The following is a 25,056-nucleotide window of genomic DNA, read 5'->3' on the forward strand; positions in this document are numbered from 1 at the left end:
ACTAAGTTTATTATCCCTCTAATTTAAATCAGGCATGTTTATTTCTCCAGGAGTACTTCCAACCAGAGGTAAACATCATTTTCAACAAACAAATTATCTTTTCATAGAATGATTTACCCTATTTGAACCTGCCCAGAACCACAGTAAGATGGGATCCCCTACGGTCCAATGCAGAAAAATATGCAACTACTTCAGTTACCTTCAGTCAATAGGTGAGCTTTCTTCACACTACTGCACAGCCTAGCACTCCTATGGAGACGGTCAGCAGCAATTTTACGTCAGAAGATTAGTTCAATATGTACCAACATATTCTTAATTAAATGAACTGACATGTCTCCATCAGTAATCAACATTCACAAGATAAGTTATGAGCAGAAAGCAGCCAATTTCCAGTTAGGATTGGCTCAGAGGAAACAGGTGTATTTGCTTTAAGTGAAAGCATAAAACGCAGTCATGTGTTCCAAAATATGATGGTCATGTGCCCATGTTCTCCTAGATGCAGCTAATCCTGATTGCATACATCCCAATCTGTTAGCTTGTTCCAACAGTAGTTTCTTACAGCATTTCAGGATCTCAAAGATATTTTTAAGTGCTAAAATGGGCATAGCAACAATCAGATATTACACATAGCTGATCAAATTTCCAATCTAAACTTCTAAAATCTAGTTAAGATAAAGCACCTGTATTTTAGCATGCATCACACTGACCAGGCTACAGCTCACAGAGAAGCCTAGAATTTAACTGTTTGCTCTGTGCCTATTGAAGTAGAGTTGTTTTGCCTGTAAAATTTTTAAAAATTGTTATCTATAGTGCCCTACCTTTACTCCTAGTTTAGATGATGCTCAAAAGAAGACTAGGCTCAATTGTTCTTAGCTAATTACCTGAATAGGTATAGGCTTTTAAAATAAATCCTAATTATAAATGTTAATTAGTAGAATATGCAGTTATTCACACTTACTTAAAAAATACTAGCAGGCATCTTTAGGATCAAACAAATTTTGTCACAAGCTGTTCAAGTTTAGCACTTGTTTTCCTAAACAAATAGGCCAGTTCCATAAAATAAAGGTGCCACTTTAATGCCAACAATATTTACACTGACTTGTTTAAAGAAAACAATTAGCTACTGTCCTAGTTTCGGCTGGGATAGGGTTAAATTTCTTCCTAGTGCTGTGTTTTGGATTTAGTATGAGGAGAATGTTGATAACACACTGATGTTTTCAGTTGTTGCTAAGTGCCCTCCTAGTCCAAGGACAGCTCCCGTGCCTACTGACTGAGCTAGGTACACAAGATGGGAGGGAACATAATCAGGACAGCCAGCCCAGCTGGCCAATGGGGTATTCCACACCATGTGACGTCATGCTCAGTATATGAACGGTAGGCGTGATCCAGGAAGTACCAATCACTACTTGGTTATCGGTCAGCGCGGGTGGTGAGCAATTGCATTGTGCATCACTCATTTTGTATATTCTATCATTATTATTATTATTTTCCCTCTTCTGTTCTATTAAACTGTCTTTATCTCAACCCACGAGTTTTTCTCACTCCTACCCTTCCGATTCTCTCCCCGTCCCACTGGAGGGGTGGGGGGAGTGAGCGAGCGGCTGTGTGATATTTGGCTGCCTGCCAGATTAAACCGACAGCTACTTTCCTAGAAGTCAGGGTACAATCTGACAAATGATGGGCTACTTGCAAATGTGTTGAATTTACAAAAAATCACAAAGTCACTTTCTTCCTTTCGGTCTCCTTACTGTGAGATGAGAAGGAAACTATAAATTCAAATTACTGAACTCATCAGGAATATCTGAGATAGGCTGTGCTTCCAACCATTTTTTTTTGAAAGCACACTGGATATACGAGACTTGCCCCCTGTCCTGGTTTTGACTGGGATAGTTAATTTTCTTCCTAGTAGCTGGTATAGTGCTGTGTTTTGGATTTATTATGAGAATAATGTTGATAACACACTGATGTTTTCAGTTGTAGCTAAGTAGTGCTTACACTACTCAAAGATTTTTCAGCTTCCCATGCTCTGCCAGGTGCACAAGAAGCTGTGAGGGAACATAGCCGGGACAGCTGACCCAACTGGCCAACGGGGTATTCCATACCATGTGACATCATGCTCAGTATATGAATAGGAGCCGTGTTCCAGGAAGTACCGATTACTACTTGGTTATCAGTCAGCGCGGGTGGTGAGCAATTGCATTGTGCATCACTCATTTTGTATATTCTATCATTATTTATTATTATTATTATTTTCCCTTTTCTGTTCTATTAAACTGTCTTTATCTCAACCCACGAGTTTTCTCACTCTTACATTTCCGATTCTCTCCCCGTCCCACTGGGGGGGGGGGGGGGGGGGGGGGCGAGCAGCTGCATGGTGTTTGGCTGCCTGCCGGGTTAAACCATGACACCCTCTTTAGTTGTTCAGATGTTTGTACCTGCACTCTAAGTGTTCCCTATTAAATGGCCTGTGATTTACGACTCAAAAAAAAAAAAAAATTTCAAACAGAAAGATATTTTACTTCATCTTAAAAAAATCTTAATTCTTAGTCAGCCACCATGTAGCCTAGTCAATTCACTGCTCAGATGGTGTTGGGTACAAGTTTTCCTCCTAGAAAGTCCACTGTGTCTCACCCAAGAGGTAGCTACATGAGTCAGTTGATGTATTGTTTAATTTATAATATTGCAATACTTAAAGACATGCACTATAGAGTAGGTTTTTTATGAACTCCCCATTTAAGAAAAATAAATTTAAAATTGTTGCCAGTATGCAACTGTTCTAGTGCAGTTATGATTAATGTAGCTGCCATAAGGACATATGCAAAAAAGATGTTTAGTTTATTCAAAAAGTATTCAGGACAACATTTGGACAGCTGGAGGCGACAGCAACACCTCCAACTAAATACATTCGCATCAAACCGCTTGCTTTACAATTATGCTTTCTCTTTATTTCAACGAAGTGCTACTCCGTAGACCTGATCATTTTGCATTCTTTTCAACGGGAGCTGAATTCAGACATGGGAAGTCACAACAACTGAAGAAACATCTTTTCAGAGCACTCAGGTTTTCAACATCAACAAGAAATCACCTACCAACATGCAAAAATAATCTAGGGATTAATCATTTCAGCTTTTTTCTTGTCTGATAATATATGTAATAGGGAAAGAGAGAGATTAAAACACCTGCTCTGAGTACGGTTTCAAGTCATTGAGATTAGAGTACAGAAAATCTGAGGCAACTGATTATATTTTTTATTTAAACTCTGACAATGAGTATCACATCCAGAGCAACAGTATTTACAGGCAGTACCATGCCAGAAGCGCCACTACATCGACAAATATTTGCAAGGTATTTCAACTTAGACAATACAACAATATTTTATATATTGACATGCTTAAATTTCCTTTTTGTTTGCCATCTTCAGTGTCATCTGGTTCACTGAACCTCTTCCCACAACAACTGCCCTTAGGTAAGTTCAGATACTAGGAATTTCCCCTAAGACAGTAACAACTTCTGGAAATAAAACTAGAGAAAAATAGGACCACACAGCCTTTTGACATCTTTACCATTTATTATTTAGAAATAACAATTCAATTGCTTAAAACCAAAATCTAAGATAGCACCAAAAATTCAAGTAACGCAGGAATGGAAGGGGCTTGTCTTGGTCACTGGATCCAGCATCTCACAATTGCAGGCAACCACTCCATAATAACCTTGCTGCCATATACTAAAACACTTCCCAAAACTTTACAAGAGAAACCTCAGATCCAATACGAGCACCAAAACCCACAACTATAAAATGCCTCAGGAAGAAGATTCTCCTAGTTCCTGTGAGAGCTAGGAATTTGTAGAGGAACATTTTCAGAGGATGCTGTACCTGTAATTACAGAGCAAAACAAAAAGAAACCCTCAACCCTAACGATCCCAAGAGCACAATGCACCCATGAGGTATCTAACAGACTTTAAACCATCCTCAGCAATATATTCTAACTTCAGCTTCCAGAGAAAGCAGGAAAAAGTCACACAAAAAATTAACATTAAAAATGTATCATTATTATGTTAAAATATATTATTGTAAAAAGTACACAAACAACTTCCTTTTAATTTTAGCCCTAACTTAATGACCTGATCATAGAAGCCAAACCAATGATTCCTTTAAATACAGTTTACTGATACAGCTTTTGATAGCCTCTCTAACCACTTGACCGTGGAAACAGATGTCATTGTGTCATGCTTTAACCTGGCAGGCAGCCAAACCCCACGCAGCCGCTCACTCACTCCCCCCCGGTGGGATGGGGGAGAGAATCGGAAGAGTAAAAGTGAGAAAACTCGTGGGCTGAGATAAAGACAGTTTATTAAGTAAAGAAAAGCTGTGTGCGCAAGCAAAGCAAAACAAGGAATTCATTCACTGCTTCCCATCGGCAGGCAGGTGTTCAGCCATCGCCAGGAAAGCAGGGCTCCATCACGCGTAGTGGTTACTTGGGAAGACAAAACGCCATCACTCCAAACATCCCCCCTTCCTTCTTCTTCCCCCAGCTTTATATACTGAGCATGACATCATATGGTATGGAATACCCCGTTGGCCAGCTGGGCCAGCTGTCCCGGCTATGCTCCCTCCCAGCCTCTGCTTGGTAGCATGGAAGCTGTCCTTGACAGGGTACTTAACAACAACTGAAAACATCAGTGTGTTATCAACATTCTTCTCATACTAAATCCAAAACACAGCACTTTAGAAAGAAATTTAACTGTATCCCAGCCAAAATCAGGACACATTGGTATGAATTATTTTAATTACTTTTAAAGACTATTTTCAACTAATAAATCAACATTTTTGTTCAGTGACAGCCATATTATTAGTATTAAGCTACTCTAAAATATTTTTTGTCCAAGAAGAATGTATAATACCAGAAGACACTTGATTTGGAAAAAAAAAACCAGCCTCCTACTGTCCAAACTAATACTTACTATTGATTTCTGTAAAATTAAAGTCTATCATCAGATATTAAAAAAATGGAAAACTATATTCAGGTTTTCTTTTAAAAAACGCATTTAAAGAGCTTCCATAAAGTCAGGACCTTAGCTCCAATGGCAGGTTAGGACAGAATTTTTCATTTTAAATAACTTTCAAAGCTACAAGAAGGGAGGTAACCAACAGATGAATAAACTTACAAAATCAATATGCAATGACCAAAAAGGAAAAAAACTCCAGTTGTTTCTCAAAGTACTGGATATTGTCTGATCATTATGAAGAATATTCCTATGTAATCTGTTCCACTGCCTTTTAAAAAGCATTCCCAGAAAAGATGACTCACAAGGATGCTTACAAACAAGTAAGTACCACAATTTCAAATTATATGACTTCTCTGGAGAACTTCAAAGACCCATCTTCCAAATGAAGAATCCAGAACGTTTAAGGCAAAACAGCCAAGGAGAAGTTATAGCCCACCATCCTCTATCCCCTCCTTCATATGTACTATGGAAGCTGCCCCTCCATACCCAGAGCCTCCAGGACTATTTGCTTCAAGCCTTGCAGCAGCATTTTCTACATCTTTGCAATTTAACTCTCCAAATGAGACTCTATTACGGAGGTTGAGTACCGTGGTTTTTTCTATTTTGCTGGACTGACATTGTGATGTGCAAACTTTACCGCCATAACTCAGCAAATAGTGCCATAAAAATGTTGGCAATCAATTCATGAAAAGTTAAGAAGGCTATACAATATTATACCTGGAAAGGACTTAATACTTTTACCAAAATGTTTGTTGTTTTCAAGAAGCCACCATAATCCATCTATGGATTTTTAATTTTAATCTACACACATTTGAAAGTCAGTATGGTTTGTTGCCAAATAATTGCCAAAGCTGTTGAAATTCTGATAACCTACTACGTAACAACATGGCCTGGAAGACACCTTTGGAAATGCCTCTCAAAAGGAAGATGATGTTATCAGCAACTGTCCTGGTTTCAGCTGGGATAGAGTTAATTTTCTTCCTAGTAGCTGGTATAGTGCTGTGTTTTGGATTTATTATGAGAATAACGTTGATAACACACTGATGTTTTAGTTGTTGCTAAGTAGTGCTTACACTAGGGCAAGGACTTTTCAGCTTCCCACGCTCAGCTAGGTGCACAAGAAGCTGGGAGGGAGCATAGCCAAGACAGCTGACCTAACTGGCCAAAGGAATATTCCATACCATACGATGTCATGCTCAGTATATAAACTAGGGGGAGTGGGCCGGGGAGCAGCAATAGCTGCTCGGGAACTGGCTGGGCATCGGTCGGCAGGTGGTGAGTTATCGCACTGTGCATCACTCATTTTGTGTATTGCATCATCATCATCATCATTATTATTATTATTTTCCCTTCCTTTCCTGTTCTATTAAACTGTCTTTATCTCAATCCATGAATTTTACTTCTTTTTTTTCAATTCTCTCCCCCATCCCACTGGGAGGGTAGGGGGAAGTAAGTGAAGAGCTGTGTGGTGTTTGGCTGCCTGCCGGGTTAAAACACAACAGCAACTGACCCCGAGAGTAGTGGCAACTTGGCCTAGCCTACAGTTACTAATCAGCTGGAAGAAATGCTTGTACCATCACCACATCATGTATGCATTGTAATTTTTTTTAATTCCATGTTTACATTTTCTCTCTTTTTAAAAGCCTTCCAGAAAGCAGAGAGGAAGGACCACCAAGCAAGGAAGAAACTAGCCTAACATTTGGGAAAACTGGCTCAATTCTCTGTTCCAGCCTGAAATCAGAAACAAAGTCTAAGGAATTCACTCAGTATCTCCCTCTCTCTTTGCTTGCACAGGGGAACAGAAGTGAATCCTGATCACAGACTGCTGTGAGGAAAAACACATTAAAAGATCACAAGGCACTCAGTAGTACAGTCACAAGATTTGCAAAATTTAGATAGGCTAAAATACTGCATAACAATTTATTAACCTATCTAGGTAGCCAGTATAGGAATAGCATTTCAGAATTCAGAGCTAAATGACAGTTTAAAAATCCAGTCTGCGAAGACTTACATACTACTACTTTAAATGAGGCTTACATTCACCAGCAATGAGTGTTCTAGAAATACCTTCAATTAGACTAAAGGCAGACTCACTTCATTTAGCAGCTCCTTACAGTGGGAAAGCTGTTCTAAGGCCAGTTTGTTAAATACAACTAGAATTACAAAGGACAGAGGACATCTCCTGCTCCTTCAATAAGTTAGATGGCCACAATTGTCACGATTTCCAATAGGCAACAATATCCTTGCTTACAAATATCATACTTAAAATGCATGTTTTATAACAACAGAAAAATTGTAGCTCTAATGGTTGATGGGCAAGGAGACTTTTGCGCTGACATCTTCAGCATTATACAGCTGTCTAAAAGCAGTGACATGCAAAAACTGACAAAATATTTCCATTGAATGGTGAGGGTTATGGATGAATAACTTGAGGAACTATAGATCTATTTGATGTTTCAAGCTGCCAATAATTAAGAGCCAGGAAGACAGTAAAATGTTCTGAAAAGATGCTGTATGATTTTGTTTGATAATGAAACACAAATCAGGGCAAGTAGCTCATTTTTTTAATACTGTTTATAACATTATTTCACTCTGGTACAGAGCTTGTGATTCAAATATCTGAAAAGCGCTTGAGCTAAAGGTACCCTTCTAAGGATGGTACTATATAAAGACAATTTCAAAGTTGCTAGGCATCTTGCTACCAAAGGTAATTTTAGAGATCATTATGCAGAGGGACAAGGTACAAGTCCTACTCAAAATCACCAGAGAGACAGCAGATCAAACAAAAAAAAGAAAGCCAAACTTGAAAATTTCCATTTCTTGCTGTGTATTTGAAATTATTCTTTTGTGCATATTCTGGATATAATATCAAACATCTTCCACATTGAAAAGATCTGCAGTTTGTTTTGAGGTCTAGTTGATAAACATTTAAAAAAATTATAAAACTGCAGGACAATTCTATTTATAACATAAAACTTTCACCATGGCCAAATCATCAACAACACACATAATTACAAAATATTTTCCTTGTCTGGAATACTCCCAGACTTCAGCAACCAGGAAAATCCTGCTGCCACTACCTGTTCAGGAAACAGCATGTTCTGGAAAGCAGTGAATGAATTCCTTGTTTTGCTTTGCTTGCACGCAGGGCTTTTGCTTTACCTGTTAAACTGTCTTTATCTCAACCCACGAGTTTTCTCACTTTTACCCTTCCGATTCTCTCCCCCAACCCATTGTGGGGGGAGTGAGCGAGCGGCTGCGTGGGGCTCAGTGGCCGGCTGGGGTTAAACCACGACACCATATTTTAACAGGTACAGTGATATTTTGTTTCATATCTTCTAGGCAGTCATACAAAGGGATATCCTTCCAGAAGTCTGAAATATTTTGATGCTACTGTGAATGCTCTCAGTGATATAGGAAAAAAAAAAAACAAACCCCAAACACTTTTACATAGGCAGGCTGTATTAATCCTTTTAATACTCTTTTGTGTTCCTACCAAGAAGCCTTCTAGGATTTTAATTCACTCAGTGTCTGACAGTCAAATGCAATTAGTGATCTGTAAAAATATGAACAATTTCAACCAAAGACTGTTTTTGATACACAACGCCTAACGAATTATACAGGGAATTGTCTTTCAAATGCCTAACAGAAAAAACAATACAGCAGATTTTCTTTGGCATCTGGAAAACTACTCTCATGGATTTGTAATAATCAATTATAAGTACGTCAACTCCTTTTTAAGCAGAGCTAATTAACAGAATTGGTCTTTTAGTTGGTGGATCAGAAGTCACTAATATTATCTGCACAAATCTCAGTCTTTGTCTACATTTAGGTGTTTTCTGAGTGCTTTCAGTATCACTGGCATTACCAGTTATGAGAATGGAGACATTAGAAAACACTACAGGGTAAACTAGAGCATGAACTCGCAACGACTCCTCAATTGACTACCCATAATGTGCTCTCATCCCATGGCAAAGTAGATCACTCTCAGAAGAGCAATGGCTATCTAGTCTTTTTATAAATAAACATGTTCGCACAGAGAAGCCAGCATGCAGCGAAGTACGACCCCAAGCTTATTCCTGACCTGTGTCCATATGGTGTCTCCTTAAAAGAGAAATTAAATACGGGAACCTGTCTGTTCTGCCATGGTACGGATGAACTCTGCATTCACCAGCAACAGAGGGAACTGGATGCAATTCCCCCACAAATACACTTCCTAGAAAATTCCTTTTTGTGATGCAACACAAAAATCCTTTCACCAACTATTCAGTGCATCATACACATTTCTGATAAGCTTCTAAGTAAATTATCTTCAAAGTTCACAAATAATCTGTCTTCCTCTCTTGAGGTTCAAACAGTGGACCTGGCCCTTCTGACAAGAGCCAAATCCAAACATCCTGCCATATCAACCAATTCTAAAGACGTGTCGACTTTTGACAGACTTCATTAGAATTTTAAATCCATGTTTTTCAGCATGACACTTTTTTCTTTTCTATGAACTCTGTCTGAGCTCTAGTCTGACCTAATAAATAAGAGCAGACCTAACTGGCAGAATTCAGCATAAATCTGTTGCTTATAAGATCATTCAGACAGCTTCCCAACCTCTATTTTTACCTCTTCTAATTTTAGCTGTTTCTTTGCTTTACATCTGTCAACTGGGACCTTTATGTAAGCTTTGTATAATTTCACTGGGAAAAATGCAACTATTTAAAGAAAGAAAATATATGTATCAGTGTAATGCTAAGACATGAGTTCTGGAGGAACAAGCAGGTGGCACAGTCATTTTTTTCAGTGCCAGATTTAGCTACTGCCTGCTATCTGCTCACCTCCTACTGACTGAAAACCTCAAGGTCTAACTGTAGAAGTAGAAAGATTGGAGGAAGGAACCAAAACTGAGTATGCTGTTCAGGAAAGATATGGAAAGGTAGGTGGAAAGAGACATTTGGAGATCCCTAGGCCAATTTTCCACACAAAGTGGTACTATCACAAACACTAGATCGGGTCAGCTGAAGCTTTGTCCATTTAAGTCTCAAAAACCCCCAAGTAGGGAGGTTCAACCTCTCTGGGTAACCTATTTCACATCAGCACTACCCTCCCTGTAAACAAGTTTTTCCCCAGCATCCACTCTGAAACTTTCGAGTCACAACTTTTGGCAAATTTACATCATTTGCCACTAGCAAAAAAAGCTTGGCTGCACCATCTCTGTAACTGCCCTTCAAACATGCTATGAGATTGTCCCTTAGCCTCCTGTTCACCACACTGAACAAGTCCAGCTCCTTTACCCTTTCCTTATAGATCTGTGCTCTAGACTCCAGACAATCTTAGTAGACTTCACTGGACCCTAGTCACTTTCTCCACATCCACCCTGAACTGGAGAATCCAGAACTGGAGACAGTATTCGGGATACAGCCCCAGAGGCAGAAAAGCAAGATACTAACTTTCCTCATTTTGCTAACCACGTGTCTTCCAATGTAACCTGTTTTGCCTTATTCACACTTGGCTCATATTCAACCTCGCATTCACCATAACCCCTTGCGCCTTTTCAGCAGGACTGCCAGTCAGTCCTTAGCCAGCATGAGCACTTCTCCTGTTGGACTTCATGAGCTTCAACAAATAGACTGCTTTTTCATTCCATACCTCCACGGCTTCCAAATGAGAAATCTGCAGGAGGCAGGGCCAAAAGCCTTACTAAAGTCAAGGTAAATTGCATGCACTACTCTCCACATGGACCACTTTGCAGTCACTTCATTACAGAAGGCAAACAGGTTGTCAAGCATGGTTTGCCTGTTGTAAACTCATACTGACTGTTCTGGACTATCTTCTTGTCCTTTACACGTTTGGAAACAGACAAGCTTCATGATCTTCCAAGGGACTGGATGAATATAGTCAGCCAATAAATCTCCAAGTCCTGTTCTTGCCTTTTTTAGGGAGGAGTATAACACTAGCCTCTTTCCAGTCATCCACGCCCTCTCATGAATATGCTACACTTCTTGAAGTACTCTCCAGCCTGTTATTCTCCCATCATTGGCTCTCTCATTCTTTCTCCCAAATCATACTTGTACATCCAGAGGTCTGGGAGAATATTTTGCTCCAACACAAAAAAATGGAGTTAAGTACTTCAGTTTTTGCATATTGTCCATCACTAGGCCAGTCTCCCTACCAGTCGTATTTTCCTTGAACTTCCTTTTGCTACTAGCATACCTACAGCCTTTTAACTTTTATGTCGCCCTCTAGTCTTAGCTCCAGATGGGCTTTAGTCCGCCTTTGCCCCTACACTTCCAAGAACTGAAGCAATACCTGTGCCCCTTTCCACTTCCCATATACTCCCTTATTAGTTTTAGACACTGAGATGCTCCTTGCTTGTCATGATGTTTGTGTTTGGCCTGATGTTTATGAGCACCGTGTAGTCAAGAAGCTCCTAAGCATAGAGTGCTACTCATCCTCTTCCTCCTGCCTACCCTCCATGAACATCCTGTGACCATGCTCAAGCCATGTGCGCTGTCTGCCCAGGGCTCTGTGACTCCAGCTACACCACAGTGCTGTGACTCTGCTGGGACCTGCAATTCTTCTTGTTCCCCAAACTGTGAGAATTAATGATTAATGTACAGAGCTCTGATGAAAATGAAGGCAAATCAGGAACAAGAAAATGCTTAACCAGTAAATATGAAGACACCCAGTAAATCTGAGAGAGCAAAGGGGGAAACACACATGAAAAATAAACAGATCCGCTCTGATGTGTCCATCACACATGTGACCAACACTCAAAAGTATCCCCCAGATAATTTTCAGGAATTAACTAACAATGTCTGTTAAGAAGCAAAACAGTGACCTTAGCTCATAATAAAGAAAGAAAAAGAGGAGAGACCTCGATAATGTCCTCTCTCTCTTATTTATCAGAGGAAATAAGAGTTTGTGAACAAAACAGGAACAACCACCAAAAAATTCAGGAATCTGCAGAAGAAAATGAAATGGGACAAAAGATCATTTCAGAAGCCTAGTAAATAAAAGTAACGATTTTGGAGGAAAACGCAAGGAAAAAAAGTAGTAAAAGATACAATCAACAAAGCATAAATTCTACGCAAATATTTATGCAAATCATATTCAGTGACAGCAAATGCAACCTAGCTGTGGGTTTGTTCAGCTCAAGCCCAAACCAATTGACACAGTGAACCTACAAAAAGGATTTCTGGGTATCTGGGTATCAGGAGTGAGAAAGGAAAGGCAGTGTAAGAGTCTACATCTGCACAAAATGACTGCATGAAAACAGTCATCCTAAGTCAAGCCAACAGCTCTGTGATAGCAACAACACCAAAAGTTTAGAGACAAATTATGCAAGAGAGGACATTCAGAAGGGTGCTTCCTCATTACACCTTTCCAGCTTCAGGTGAGGGTTTCCTGAAGCAGAGGCTGCATTTGGGCAGCTATGGAGCACCGATACCTCCCTAAATTTGTCTGTTCTATTTTTAAACACAACTCAAACTTCAGATTTCTCATTATCCAGTCACAATATGATCTAAAATGTTACTGTACTCTTTGTAAAAAAAAATCTGTAACTATTTACATTTTTTTTGTCTTTCAATTTTTAATTTCCCCCTGGTTTCAAATCTGCTGTCATTTCTTCCAACAGGCTGCAGTAGTGCACGTGTTGCTGTGGGTTTAAGTGTCCACATTCCAAGACAGAATCTTTTGCGGAAATCATTCAGTACATTGCGCATCATCTTCTGCATCTGTCCCACTCACTGTATATCCTTTGACAGAGGGGCTGTCCAGAAATGCAGTGTTGCAGACATGTCTTCTGTTTTGTTCTGTATTTCTTTTCTAATCATTCCTTTGCTGACCACAACTGAACATTGAGCTGACATTGTTTAAGAAAATGCCATAGCTGCTTAATTTCCAGAACCACGACTCTGAGGTGTCATTCAGATCACATCCTGGTTAAGGCGAGTTTTCCTTCACGATTAAGTCATGGAAGTAACTTTTCAAAGAATATAAAATGATTTTTTATTTTAAAACTGAGAAGTCAGAAGAGGTAAAAAGCATCACTTTCAACCACTTTCTGTCAAATTATCAGAGAATCAGTCATATTTGAATAATGAACCAACACGAGAAAACGAAAAGAGGATTCCATGAAACACAGTGACTCCATGGAGGGACCAAGAAGGGAGAAACAGAAATGAAACAATAGTATGTTTTTTGTAGAGCTAAAAGAAAATTTCAAACACAGGAAGAAGAAACAAAGCATACATCAAATGGCACAATCTGATGACATGAGGTACCGTCATTCCAAAAGTTCTTGAGAGCACAGTGTCATCGCTCCAGATCAAGCCTCAAAATATATGTCCTTTTACAGTAAATTTCCTTCCTGCAGTAGCTTTCCAATCTCAGAAATCTGCACAAGGACATTTAAAAATTAGCAATGAAGAGGGAGGATGGGCATTCCTTTTTCCCCTGCTCCAGCTACTGGGGGGGGGGTGGAAATCAACCTCCACTTCTTCTCCTGTTTGGAAAGAAAGGTTTCTTTCTTCTGCTCTTATGTATCACTCTCAAAAGGCAGAACTGAATAGTGATGCTCCACAGAAGTCATCAAAAAGTACACCAGGTCAAGTCTAACGTACATCTCATTTTGACCTACTCACAGTCAAGAGAACTAGTCTCAAACTGTAAAGGCTTAGTTCCTCCACCATGTGAAGCCTCTGAATTTCGGTTAAACTTGCTCACACCTTTGCTGTTGTGCTTTCCTAATTGCTTTGCGGATAGTTCTGCTGAAATAGGGATAACATTTAGAGTCTCTCCAAGGTCTACGAGACTGGTAATGGCTTACAGGGAGGAACACAGAAGTAGAAAAAATGACTTTTTTTTTTTGTAGGTGTATTGCAAGGCACCAACATAACATATTATTTTACTTACACATGCAACTTTAATTTTGGCCAACTTTTACGATGCTTGTTATCATGGCAGCAAGGTGCTCTTATGGAGCCCTTCACATCATACCTGAAAGATTTTGTTTTTAATGAAGTCCTGATGGAAGTCAAGGGAGAATGAACGAGTGCCAAAATATTCAACAAGGCTCTCTTTTCGTTTTCCTAATTCAGTGAAGCCAGTTTCCAATACTTGTTTCACCTCTTTAATGCCACAGCAGCCTTCTTTATGCTACTCTTTACTTCTAGGTATAACGATAATATCACAGTGATTTTGTCACTGTACAAAGCTGTGCTGCTCGGGAAGGAACGCTGTAAACAGGTACTGAAGTGAAATATCTGCATAATTGTGACTAGCAAACTCCTAATAATCTTTGTGGGTCCAAGATATGGCTAGAACCATTACATAAACTTTATATTTGGCAACTGTTCAGTGATACAGTTAGAAGTAACAATAAAAGTATTTAATGTTACTGAAAACCTAATATGTAAATAGAAGTGTTCCTTAAAGCAAGACTCTACAAAATAACCTTTTAAGATAGCACGCTGGGAAACATTTTCAGATATTGCAAATGGATAGTTAACATGCTCATATTTTGCTATAAATAAATAGGAAGAGCAGACTTGAGCTGGGAACCTAGTATTGCGTGTTTGTCCAATATAGATATGATGAACACATGATTGACGGCCTAACTGAAACTCCAAAACAAAGTGATTTAATAAAATGTTCATACCTCAAAGGGGACAGAATTCTTTTGAAAAGAACCCAAAACTTATGTGTTTACACTTAAAAGGACATAATCTTTAGTCAGAGAAGAATAATTGAGAGTAAAGCTAAATCAGCCACTTAGGTAGCACTAAGAACCTACACCAGTACCTCTTCTTTGAAAGCACTGAGCAAACATTAATTCTTAGAATATCTTCACTTTTATACACACTATTTTCACTGTAGCTGTAACAAAGCACAAGAATAGCTATTCCAAGCCCTGAGCAGAGCTTTCTAGTGCTCTACAGAAGCAGGCAATAGCTCTCAAAATAAGATACAACTGAGACTAACCAGCATCTACAGATCTGTGTTATTCACTGGATCATGTAATCATTCAATCCACCTATTCAGTTTTCCTTGCTGTTGCACAGGAAACTAAAAACTAAACTCTAGGAGTATAAAGTATCTTCTGACCAAAGTCTGACAAATTACACTCTAGGAAAGATGCATTCACTTACAGCCTCTGCTCTGAGAAAAACCCACTTCCCAGCACTCACTCTTACTGTGTGCTCGGACCGTGATTCCTGCCTAGTATCTCACTGGTCAAACCAGCTCAGGGATAATTATTCCATTTGCCCTTCTCATCGAGGTAAACTAGACTTCATTCCAGTTTAACTTTCTAGAGGTAATAGCATCACAGAAATGGTCGCAAGTCTTAACCAGGTATCAGAAAAATAATACCAGTGAACTTGAGAGCTCTTCTAAACTAAATATGACAACAATAGCACATTAATGATTTTAAAAATTAAATCAGAATAACATAATATCAACCAAAGAAGTGGGTTACCTTTTGTATTATTCATAGAATTTTGCTGCACAAGTGCTTGGAAAGGATGAATTTCATAACTCTATGCCCTGAACAGTGATAATTACCCTAAGCACTACTTTTGTAGATATGTGATCTGCTAGAATATTAGGTGATGGGAAATAAAAAATGCTAATAACTTTTGACATTTTTAACAGCACATGAATTATCAAAGAAAATGGACTGTTTGAGATTGCCATTTAAAATGAAGCCTAATGATCTTTATGAGCTTTCAGCTCAAATAGCCACTCATGTTAATCATGTAAACGAAGTTGACTCTGACTGTAATTAATCAATCAGCTTCCCTTGTCCACCCACAATTTCTCTTGCTGAAAATTTCAAAGCTTTGGCAGATTGTCCAACAAGAATGAACAGAGGAGAGCGATATACTTGTATAAACCAAGTCTAATCCTATTACATGCTGCTGACCAATTTTTTTTAAATCAATTAATGCTTATGAACATCCATTTGAAAAACTGATTTTTGATATAATATACTGAAATACTATACCACATAAACAGTAACCTAAAGATCATACATTAATGGGGTACTTCATAAAACTGGTATGTTGCTATCCATATAACTACACATAGAAAAATCAAGTAGCAATAGGATTAGAGATGCTCTTTCAGCTTTTCATCAAGATTTTTCTCCTTACTGACAAATGCTTAACCTGCCTTTCTGTCAGTAATAACTTTGCTTTGCATAACTGCTTACAAGGCAATTCTACTTATCCATAAAGCAAGAGGAAGCTCAGTGTCAATGTACTGTGAAAGTGCAGTAACCCATTTTTTAAGATACGGGACCATTTTTTCCCCCATGTCACAAACAGAAGGGCACTTGGTGACCTCTCATTAGTCTGAAGGGTCAGTTGACTATATTTGATATCTACCACCACACAGGCAATGGCTGGAACGTTCTGCACAAAAGAAGCCCAAAACAAGTACAAAACCCTGTAACTAAAAGGTCTCCTTCCTGGCTGTTGCTCTAAATGTAAAACAATGTGAGGAAAAAAATCTCAGATTAATATAGATACGGTTCAATTCTGTAGTAGTAATTTAGAAAATCTCACATGGGAAGACACCGATTTCTCCCGTTCCTCAATAAAATGGAAGCTCAAAGGCAAGGGGAAAATCAAGTACCAAACAAAAAATGAAGAAACTGCACAAACAAAAGAGAGGAAATGAGACTACAGGCAAATACCGTGCAAATGGCAAGGCAGGCTGTGGTTACCTAAGAAACAGAAATCACCACTAACAACTGGGCATCTAAGGAGTTACCACAAAGCGAACCTACTTCCAGATCTAGGGAATTTCAGGCACCATGAAAAAGAAAAAGGATGGATAGGAATGCCACAACATACTTTTGCAAGACGTGTGTGTAGAATTCGGCATGTGCCCAGTCACCCCAACTGCGCAATAACTCATACACAAGTCGCAGTTCTCAGCTGTTACAGTACAGCAAACTGCATTTCCCAATGATGACAAGGACAGAAATGATACTAAGGAAATTAAAGAGCCAAGCTAAGAAGCCCAATCTCAAATGTTTGGCAAACAAAGCATTTGTAAATCAACCCTTGATGGCCTTCGATTAGCAGCTCTTAGATTTAAGCAAAAGCTTTGAGAACAGCACCCTCCTGCTCCGTGTTCTCTGTGTTCAGCTTCATGCACGCATCCTGCCAGTTTTTAATGCCATCTGCACAGGGTGGACAGGGTGGGGAAGAGAGGAAACTGAGCTCAATCCTTTCATTGGGCCAAATCCACACTGTGCCATGCTGTGCAGCAGGAACTGTACTGGGGGGGCTTTTCCCTATGAAGAATAAACAGCCGTACTTTCTTTCTTCAATCAGTTAAGAATTGTCTTGGTATCTCCCCTCACTTGTCTTCTTTCTCTATTAACGTCAGGCTTTTTTGAGTTTTTCCTCATGTTTTCTGGACCTCTTTCTACTACATCCTTTCTGAGCTGAGAGGGACCAGAACAGCACGTAGTCCCACAAATACACTGAGGCTCCCTGGATTTACACCTCCCAGAGAAAACTTAAAAAAACCCAACCAAACAACAACAACAACCAAACCAGGCATCATGTGAGTCCATGCTAGTTCTAGCACAGTTTAAAAGACAATTTACATATCACAATTTATAGTCCAGAAAAGAACTCATGGATTCAACTCCTCTTCACAAAATAAATGTTAGCAAAGAATGAAACCTGAGTATTCTGGGAAATATAGCCAAAAGATACAAAAGTTTGGAAAAAAAAAAAAAAAAAAAAAAACAACAAAAAATCAGTAAATGCTAGAGATAAGGATGTTGGCAACAGTCCAGCTCACAGTTTATGTGTACTTGTTCTCTGACAAAAGATTTTTAATCCATTTCTCTAATGGATGGCACTCACACCATAAGCAAATGAAAACACTGAATAGCTGAAAAATGTGCAGTCTCCTCCACTCGTTACTACACACTAAGCAAACTCTGAGTTGGGGTTCTGGCTCAGCTGGAAGTGCAGGCCAGATGGGGAAAAACAGAGTCATCTCTCTTGATCTGCATCACTATATTTATAGAATCATAGAATCATTAGGGATGAAAAAACCTCTAAGATCATCTAGTCCAACCATCAATCCAACACCACCATGCCCACTACACCATGTCCCTAAGGGCCTCATCTACACATCTTTTAAATACTTCCAGGGATGGTGACTCAACCACCTCCCTGGGCAGCCTGTTCCAAGGCCTGACCACTCTTTCAGTAGAGAAATTTCTCCTGATGTCCAGTCTAAACCTCCCTTGGCGCAACTTGAAGTCATTTCTTCCCGTCCTATCGCTAGTTACTTGGCAGAAGAGACCAACACCCACCTCGCTACAACCTCCCTTTAGGTAGTTGTAGAGCGCGATGAGGTCTCCCCTCAGCCTCCTCTTCTCCAGGCTAAACAACCCCAGTTCCCTCAGCCGCTCCTCCTAAGACTTGTGCTCCAGACCCTTCACCAGCTTCGTTGCCCTTCTCTGGACACGCTCCAGCACCTCAAGGTCCTTCTTGTAGTGAGGGGCCCAAAACTGAACACAGTATTCAAGGTGCGGCCTCACCAGTGCCGAGTACAGGGGCACGATCGCCTCCCTGCTCCTGCTGGCCACACTATTTCTGATACAGGCCAGGATGCCATTGGCCTTCTTGGCCACCTGGGCACACTGCCGGCTCATGTTCAGCCGGCTGTCAACCAGTACCCCCAGGTCCTTTTCCTCCGGGCAGCTTTCCAGCCACTCTTCCCCAAACCTGTAGCGTTGCCTGGGGTTGTTGTGACCCAAGTGCAGGACCCGGCTCTTGGCCTTGTTGAACCTCGTACAATTGGCCTCCTGCTGTTCCCCACTGCTCCTGCTCTTGGTTTCCAGAACGCAGAAAGTAACCAAACAGAAGCAGTAGGAGCTTGAATTTAGCTCCTTCAGAAGAAACAGAAAAGGGGATGAGGAAACAACAAGAGAGAAGAAACCTGGAAATCCTCAAAAAATTTCATAGAAGATCAGAGAAAAAAACAAGAGGGAAAGGAAACATTCAGTAGAGGAAGAATAGAAAATAAAAATTGTGCATTGCCTTAAGGAAAAAAAAAAACTTGAGGGAGACCTGGAGTCAACACAGGAAGACACAGGTCCTAATGGACTCCTCCAAATATGAGGTAGTGCTCCATTTGGGGAAAGTTCGGGGCTTACCACACTCCCCATGCAGTCTGTTAAATAACCATACGTGTTAGATACTAGTTTGGCATTTCCTAATAACAAACTGTTTGGTTTATTAATGCAGCTGATAGTGTTAAAGAACAGAAAACCTACAAACACTGCATGCTGTGGTAAAACATGGGATACTGCACTACTCCTGATCTAGTATATCTGGCAAAGGAAGACTCTGACAAAACAGTAAATCTTTAAAAACTGTCTGGGAAAAAAAAAATATATTGAGAGAGTCATTAAGAGTTTTTTCCTTTTCTTTTAATGCTCACATAAGGTTCAGCATAAAGCAGCTGGAATCCTGGTAACTACATGACCCTGGACTATTCTGAAAACAGCCGTCAGAAGAATTTTAAAATGTTGGCAACTGCAGCATTATCAGTCAGAATGCAGATAACGGTTTTCTGATTGCACAAATCAATTTTCATCACTAGTAGCAATTACGACTGCTGAGAGTAGCTATAGCAGACTATGTACAATACTGCAAGCAACACATTCCAAGAATATAAACAGGGGGGATGCTGAGAAAACAGAGCTGCTTAATTTAAAACTAACTACGATTCCTTACTGCATGAGGATGTCAGCATCATCAAAACATCTGAAAGATTAACCCTGCTCATCAGCCAATTAACTCATTCTTAAGAAGCTCATATGTGAGATATGCAGTAAAGTAGAGTCCCTGCATCTGAAGTCTATAATCTAAAAAAGTTTCAAACACAAAGGGAACTGCTGGCTCAGAGTAATACCAGAACAAATCAAGGTGCAAAATAAAGAAGTTTGAACAGTCTGATCCAGCTTACTTGTGAAATGCAACCATCCGCATAATATTTATTCAGACAGAATTGAGGCATGTTGAATATATATGCTTTTCACAACAGAACAGAAAAAGACCGACCAATCCAGAAAGAATTTCCACTTCCTAAATAAAACCTTTGTGTGAAAGCTGCTACAAGCCTCAAATCGTTACTTCTGGATTGTCTAGGGTTTCCCACATCTTCAGGATTGAGGGTGGAGGCAGAAAAGAGTGTTAAGATCTCCAAAAGTTTAGTTCCAGGCTATTCTACTGTACTGCCTTGGTTAAGGCATCAAAGGACTGTGGTGAGGCAAAGAGAACAAGAACACCACGCTAATAAACAACAACTTGATTTGCTGCTCAAAACATACATGGAACACAGCAAATGAGCTTGGTATAACAGCTTTAAAATTTATGCTTTAGAGGGAGAAAAATTTCAAATACTGGTTACTAGACACTATTAACTAGTAGCATAGAGCAGATTAACAAATGAAGTATCATTATAATTAACTTCATCTAGTGGGTCTGTTTACTAAGATGAAAACCCCTAAAGGATTGTTTATAACGCTTTAGATACTCTTTTTTTCCCCTCCCCCTTTCTTTTCATACATTGATGTGCTGCTCCAGCACTGTCCATTGCCTCTTATTCCTTGGCCAGAGTAAGGCAGTAGCAAAGTGACCATTTGTGTTCTGCTCAGACTGGGACCGTTGAGGAGGGTGTCAAACCAGTGAAGAAACTGAACAAGAAATTTTGGAAGCCAAGAAGCAGCTGCCAATTTACATATAAATTCCAAACCACATTGAAGTGGCTAGTTATGTTTAAATTGTACGCTTGCCACTTTACAAGAGAGCATATTCAAAAATGATATGATGGACAGTGATCACAAAGCAAAGTCCCAGTGCTCTCTTCTTCCCCTATTTAAGTTTACAGAACTTACACTATACACTTAACATGAAAACATTCAATCAGTGCTGAAATGGAAATCTGAAGCTCAGGTGGGAAGGTCTTTGCCCTTGAATATATGTGTTTGCAATGCACAAAGAGTTCTTGTCTGGTTTCTTGCATACCTACTGTTTTTCTAGATACATGTATTGAACTGAAATATGTTGCCTGAATTGATGAAGTGTGTATTGAAAAGGAAAAATGTATATAACCTTAGCTATTGGGGTTTAATCATTAGCCTCAGAAAGGCAATGGAGCTCTCGTATTGCTTTCCCTGTGCTCCACCACACTGCCATATGCAGGGAGGAACCTGATGGTGGATTCGTAACTATACGATCCACATAAACAGTAACAAAACCCACATAATTCAAGAGGAAGAGAGAAATGCATATATGTTGGCACATACTTACTCCAATTTGCAACCTTGCAATTTTGATATCATAAGCCTTTGTTAAAAAAAATACTGAGGGTTTTTTCCCCCCCATGCCAAAATATTGTTGATTCTGAAATAAACAAAAATGTTTAGTCTTTAAGAGGTTGAAAGCTCTGAAGCTCAGCAGTGGAAGTCTAAGATGGCTCCAAAGCTCCTGTTCCAATGCTATCAAACTTACATGGACATTCTAGAAACAAAAAGTTCCCTAAAAAATAATCAATTAAACAGTGTAATGTCCCTGGAGTTTAATCTAGCTACTGGAGAAATTTCTTCAGTATTGCCCTAGAAATTTAAAAAATCATTTGCAATCAAGTAAGACAATAACCTTTGTGCTCCCTAGCATACCAGAAATCCTGTTCCTCTTTCATCAAAAGCTCCCCTAGAACTCCAACCACCAAAAATAAGAAAAACAACAAAAGTTTAAAGAAAAAAGAGAAATTTCCTCTCTTTACCATAAATTTGAAAGCACACACAAAACAAAGCATAGGGTATAGGTATCTCAGATACTGTAATGAAGATGTATTTGTGTTGATCCACTGTGCATCCACCTCATCCCAGCAGACATTCAGGGGGTAAGAGGGCATGTGCAAGGTCCACGGCCCCTCTAATCTACGCTTCTGCCAGAACTATGAAGAAATCACCTCAGCAACTGGTAAATCATCAGCTTACTGCATGTAGAGCAGCAGACTCTCATCACATACCACATATGATTAAAAATAACCGTTGTGAATATTATTCTCACAAAATTCAATTGCTATGGCTATGGCCAATTAGTTTAAATGGTCAATCTGATAAATATATTTAAAATCCTCAGTGTGCTGGTGGCTGCAACGAAAACGTTCACAGAAGCATGCATAATTGGCAAATCAATCAATAAGAATCCTTCCTTGTTACTTGTTCAGGGTTATGACACAAAAATATTGGTTTAATCATGTACATTCTTAATTGCAGAAAAGGCAGGACTTATTACAGCTTTACTTAAAGCAATTTAAGTGTTATATTAACTGGAATCATCAACATGTTATTTTCAAAAAGCAAAATACAGGTAATATTTCCATACAGGCACAAAATACCCATTTTCAAATATTAACTTAAATATTGTAGAATATGTTGATTTAAAAAATATTTCAGAATACAAGTAGTTCAGAATCAGCAATTTCTTTATTTTCCATTTAACAACTTCAACCTGAAATCGTGATTCTGCCTTAAGAAACCTGTTTGAAATTACTAAATTAGTAGGTTAAAATGTTGATATTCCAAATTACTCTGTTTATCCACAGAGCTTCTCAAGGAAATTCAAAACAATACAAACCCAAACTTGTAATGAATAAATAAATAAAGCTACTTACAGTTTTTGGGTATGCGTACAGAACACAAGAGCTAACAGACCAGAGCTACTTCTAAACTAAGGTTAATTAAATTGTTTAAAGTGAGAAGCTTGACTTAATAAAAGGGAACTAATTCACATGGTAATTTCAGCTGTAAGCTCCCCACACAAGAGATACTGGAAGACTTTGTAGCTGAACAGAAATATCATTGCTTCATTTTTTGCGGTTCTTTGTGGTTTGCAGAATCAAGAATAATTGTTGACAAAGAACAACTTTAAGTCCTTTGCAACTATCAAACAGCAGTAACAAGATGTAGCCCGTCCTGAGGCTGTATCAGGACAACATAACCCTCTCCTGAGGTCTTCTATGAACAAAATAAACTCTACATCTACATAAACAAAAACAATCCCTACACCCTCCAGACCATCAGAAGGGTCTAGCCCTGAAATCCTGCTCCAGCTCCAGAAATCGCAGGGAGCTAAAGCAATGGCTCCTCAACAGTGTGCATGAGAGGGTCATGAGAGGTGATCCAGAACCAAAGCACCTTCCCCATTAACCATCAGTATGCAGGGCATCCCATGAGACTTTCCCAAGAACACTTAATGATAAACTGATCAAAGGGATTTGGGAACCTGTATTCACAGCAGGCACAGACCAAATTCCTCCTTCACTCCTGTAAACCCCTTTCCACACTGAAATTACTGTTCACATCCACACTGAATCTAGAGCCTCCAGCCTAAACAACAGGTCGTGGCTAGATCTCAAGGAAAAGGAAATTCAAGGCAGAAGCAGAGCTGTCAGGTAATAGAAGTCAGTTCCCAGTAACCATAGCAACGATACACAGTGGATGCAGAATTTTCATCATATTTTAAAGATTATATTTCTCCCAGTGGCTTATTAGCAATAGATACGCAAGAGATCTGACTCTGTCCCCTTCTTGTTTGAATTCTGCCACACGGTGCAAAGATTTCTTGAGCTACATTCAGAAAGTGTATCTCAAATTCCATGGAGGGTACTGGAGATTAAAAGAAAATTGTGGTTTTAAGTATTTTTCTGGTTAAAATCTCAACAGAGCATGGCACAAGGTGCAGAAAACAGAATGCTGTTAAGGATTATACCTTGCAGTGACACGATACAGGCAGATATCAATGCCTGAATCTCTCACATCTTCAAATATGTGCCTCCTGCTCACCCAGGTGTATTTTGTAGATGTGCTCCCATAAATCCCTTCATAACAGAGTAGAAAGATTTCTAACTTCATTGTGACTCCATGAAAATCTTAAATTTTTATATATATATAAAAATTATATCAAGTATATATTTTGTAAAATATGTAAAATCTCATACACAAGTACTAATTCTTCTGGGAACAGCAAAATATGTTGGGGAGAGAGCAGGGGAGAAAGAGAGGACATGAGAAAAGTTAAAGCATACTTCTTATCCTGCTGTTGCTGTTGATTTTTTAAGGCTCTACAATTATTCAGCAAGAATTCATTCCTATGAAAAAGTGTCCATGACAACCAAGTGCTTGGATCTCTCAGAAGAGGTCAGTTTTCCGCTCTGATAACAATCCCCATCCTCAACTTTATTCCAATGATTTGTCCTCTTCATTCTTTTCTAAACAGAAAAACCCTCTCATTAAGGAGTATGTGTTCAAGCTGGATTTCCCTAGTTTTTCAGCAGGTTACATTTTTCTTCTGGACCTTGGGTAAACAGCCTCTGGACTGCCAGTCTGCCGTTTTTCAGGTTTTTCGGTTTTGCTTTGGACAGCAGCATGGTGTAACTGCTATAGGATTGCCAATGGCTGAATTGATGCACCAAACTGGCATGACTGAGCAAGTTTTACCTCCTGGCACTGCTTACAGATGCTGTCCAAACTATTTCTAGCAGATACTGATGCCTTCTTTTAGGGGCTAGTTATCATTTATTGCATGATATTGGGAGTTGATAGCTGAGGATCACAAAGCACATCAGTGCTGGCGCAGGAAACAGCACCTTCTCCTGAGTCCTGCTCTGTTCCCCCACCTTGACCCACAGACCTCTTCAGCTGCTTCTGGAAAATGCCTTTCCTACAAAAATAATTTTCTTTAAAAGAAACCTTCCTCACTTCATGATTCTTAACACATCAATACTGCCTTAAGGCATCAGGATAGCAAAACACTAAACTCGCTAAAGGAGAAATACAGCCCTGTTTAGCTTCATTGCAGCTAACAGTTGCTTGCAGACTACAGACCTTTAAATGCTGGTTGAAACCTAAAATAAAAGTCCTTTATGTATACTAAGAAATCAGTATGTGATAGATTACTAGAAGCAAAAGAGCAAAGTCAAGAGTGGAGCACTGCACAGCACAGG

General features: G+C 39.3%; 1 protein-coding gene across 5 annotated transcripts in view; it reads right to left on the reverse strand.

Moving 5' to 3' along the window:
• The window catches only part of DDX10 (DEAD-box helicase 10), a 213,525-nt gene that overhangs the window by 37,058 nt on the left and 151,411 nt on the right, over positions 1 to 25,056 (reverse strand). Inside the window, exon 17 of one of the 5 annotated variants that reach the window (XM_075140025.1) lies at positions 3,382 to 3,874. The exons of 2 other annotated variants lie outside the window; for them this stretch is intronic. In XM_075140025.1, the coding sequence (XP_074996126.1) occupies positions 3,725 to 3,874 (150 nt within the window). In that variant the 3' untranslated portion in view covers positions 3,382 to 3,724. Of the gene's footprint in view, positions 1 to 3,381; positions 3,875 to 20,960; positions 21,447 to 21,737; positions 22,045 to 25,056 lie in introns of those variants that run through there. 2 more of the 5 variants (XM_075140024.1, XM_075140027.1) reach the window with 2 other exon arrangements.

Source organism: Calonectris borealis, chromosome 1 (assembly GCF_964195595.1).
Source record: "Calonectris borealis chromosome 1, bCalBor7.hap1.2, whole genome shotgun sequence".
In the NCBI taxonomy this organism is placed as follows: Eukaryota; Metazoa; Chordata; class Aves; order Procellariiformes; family Procellariidae; genus Calonectris; species Calonectris borealis.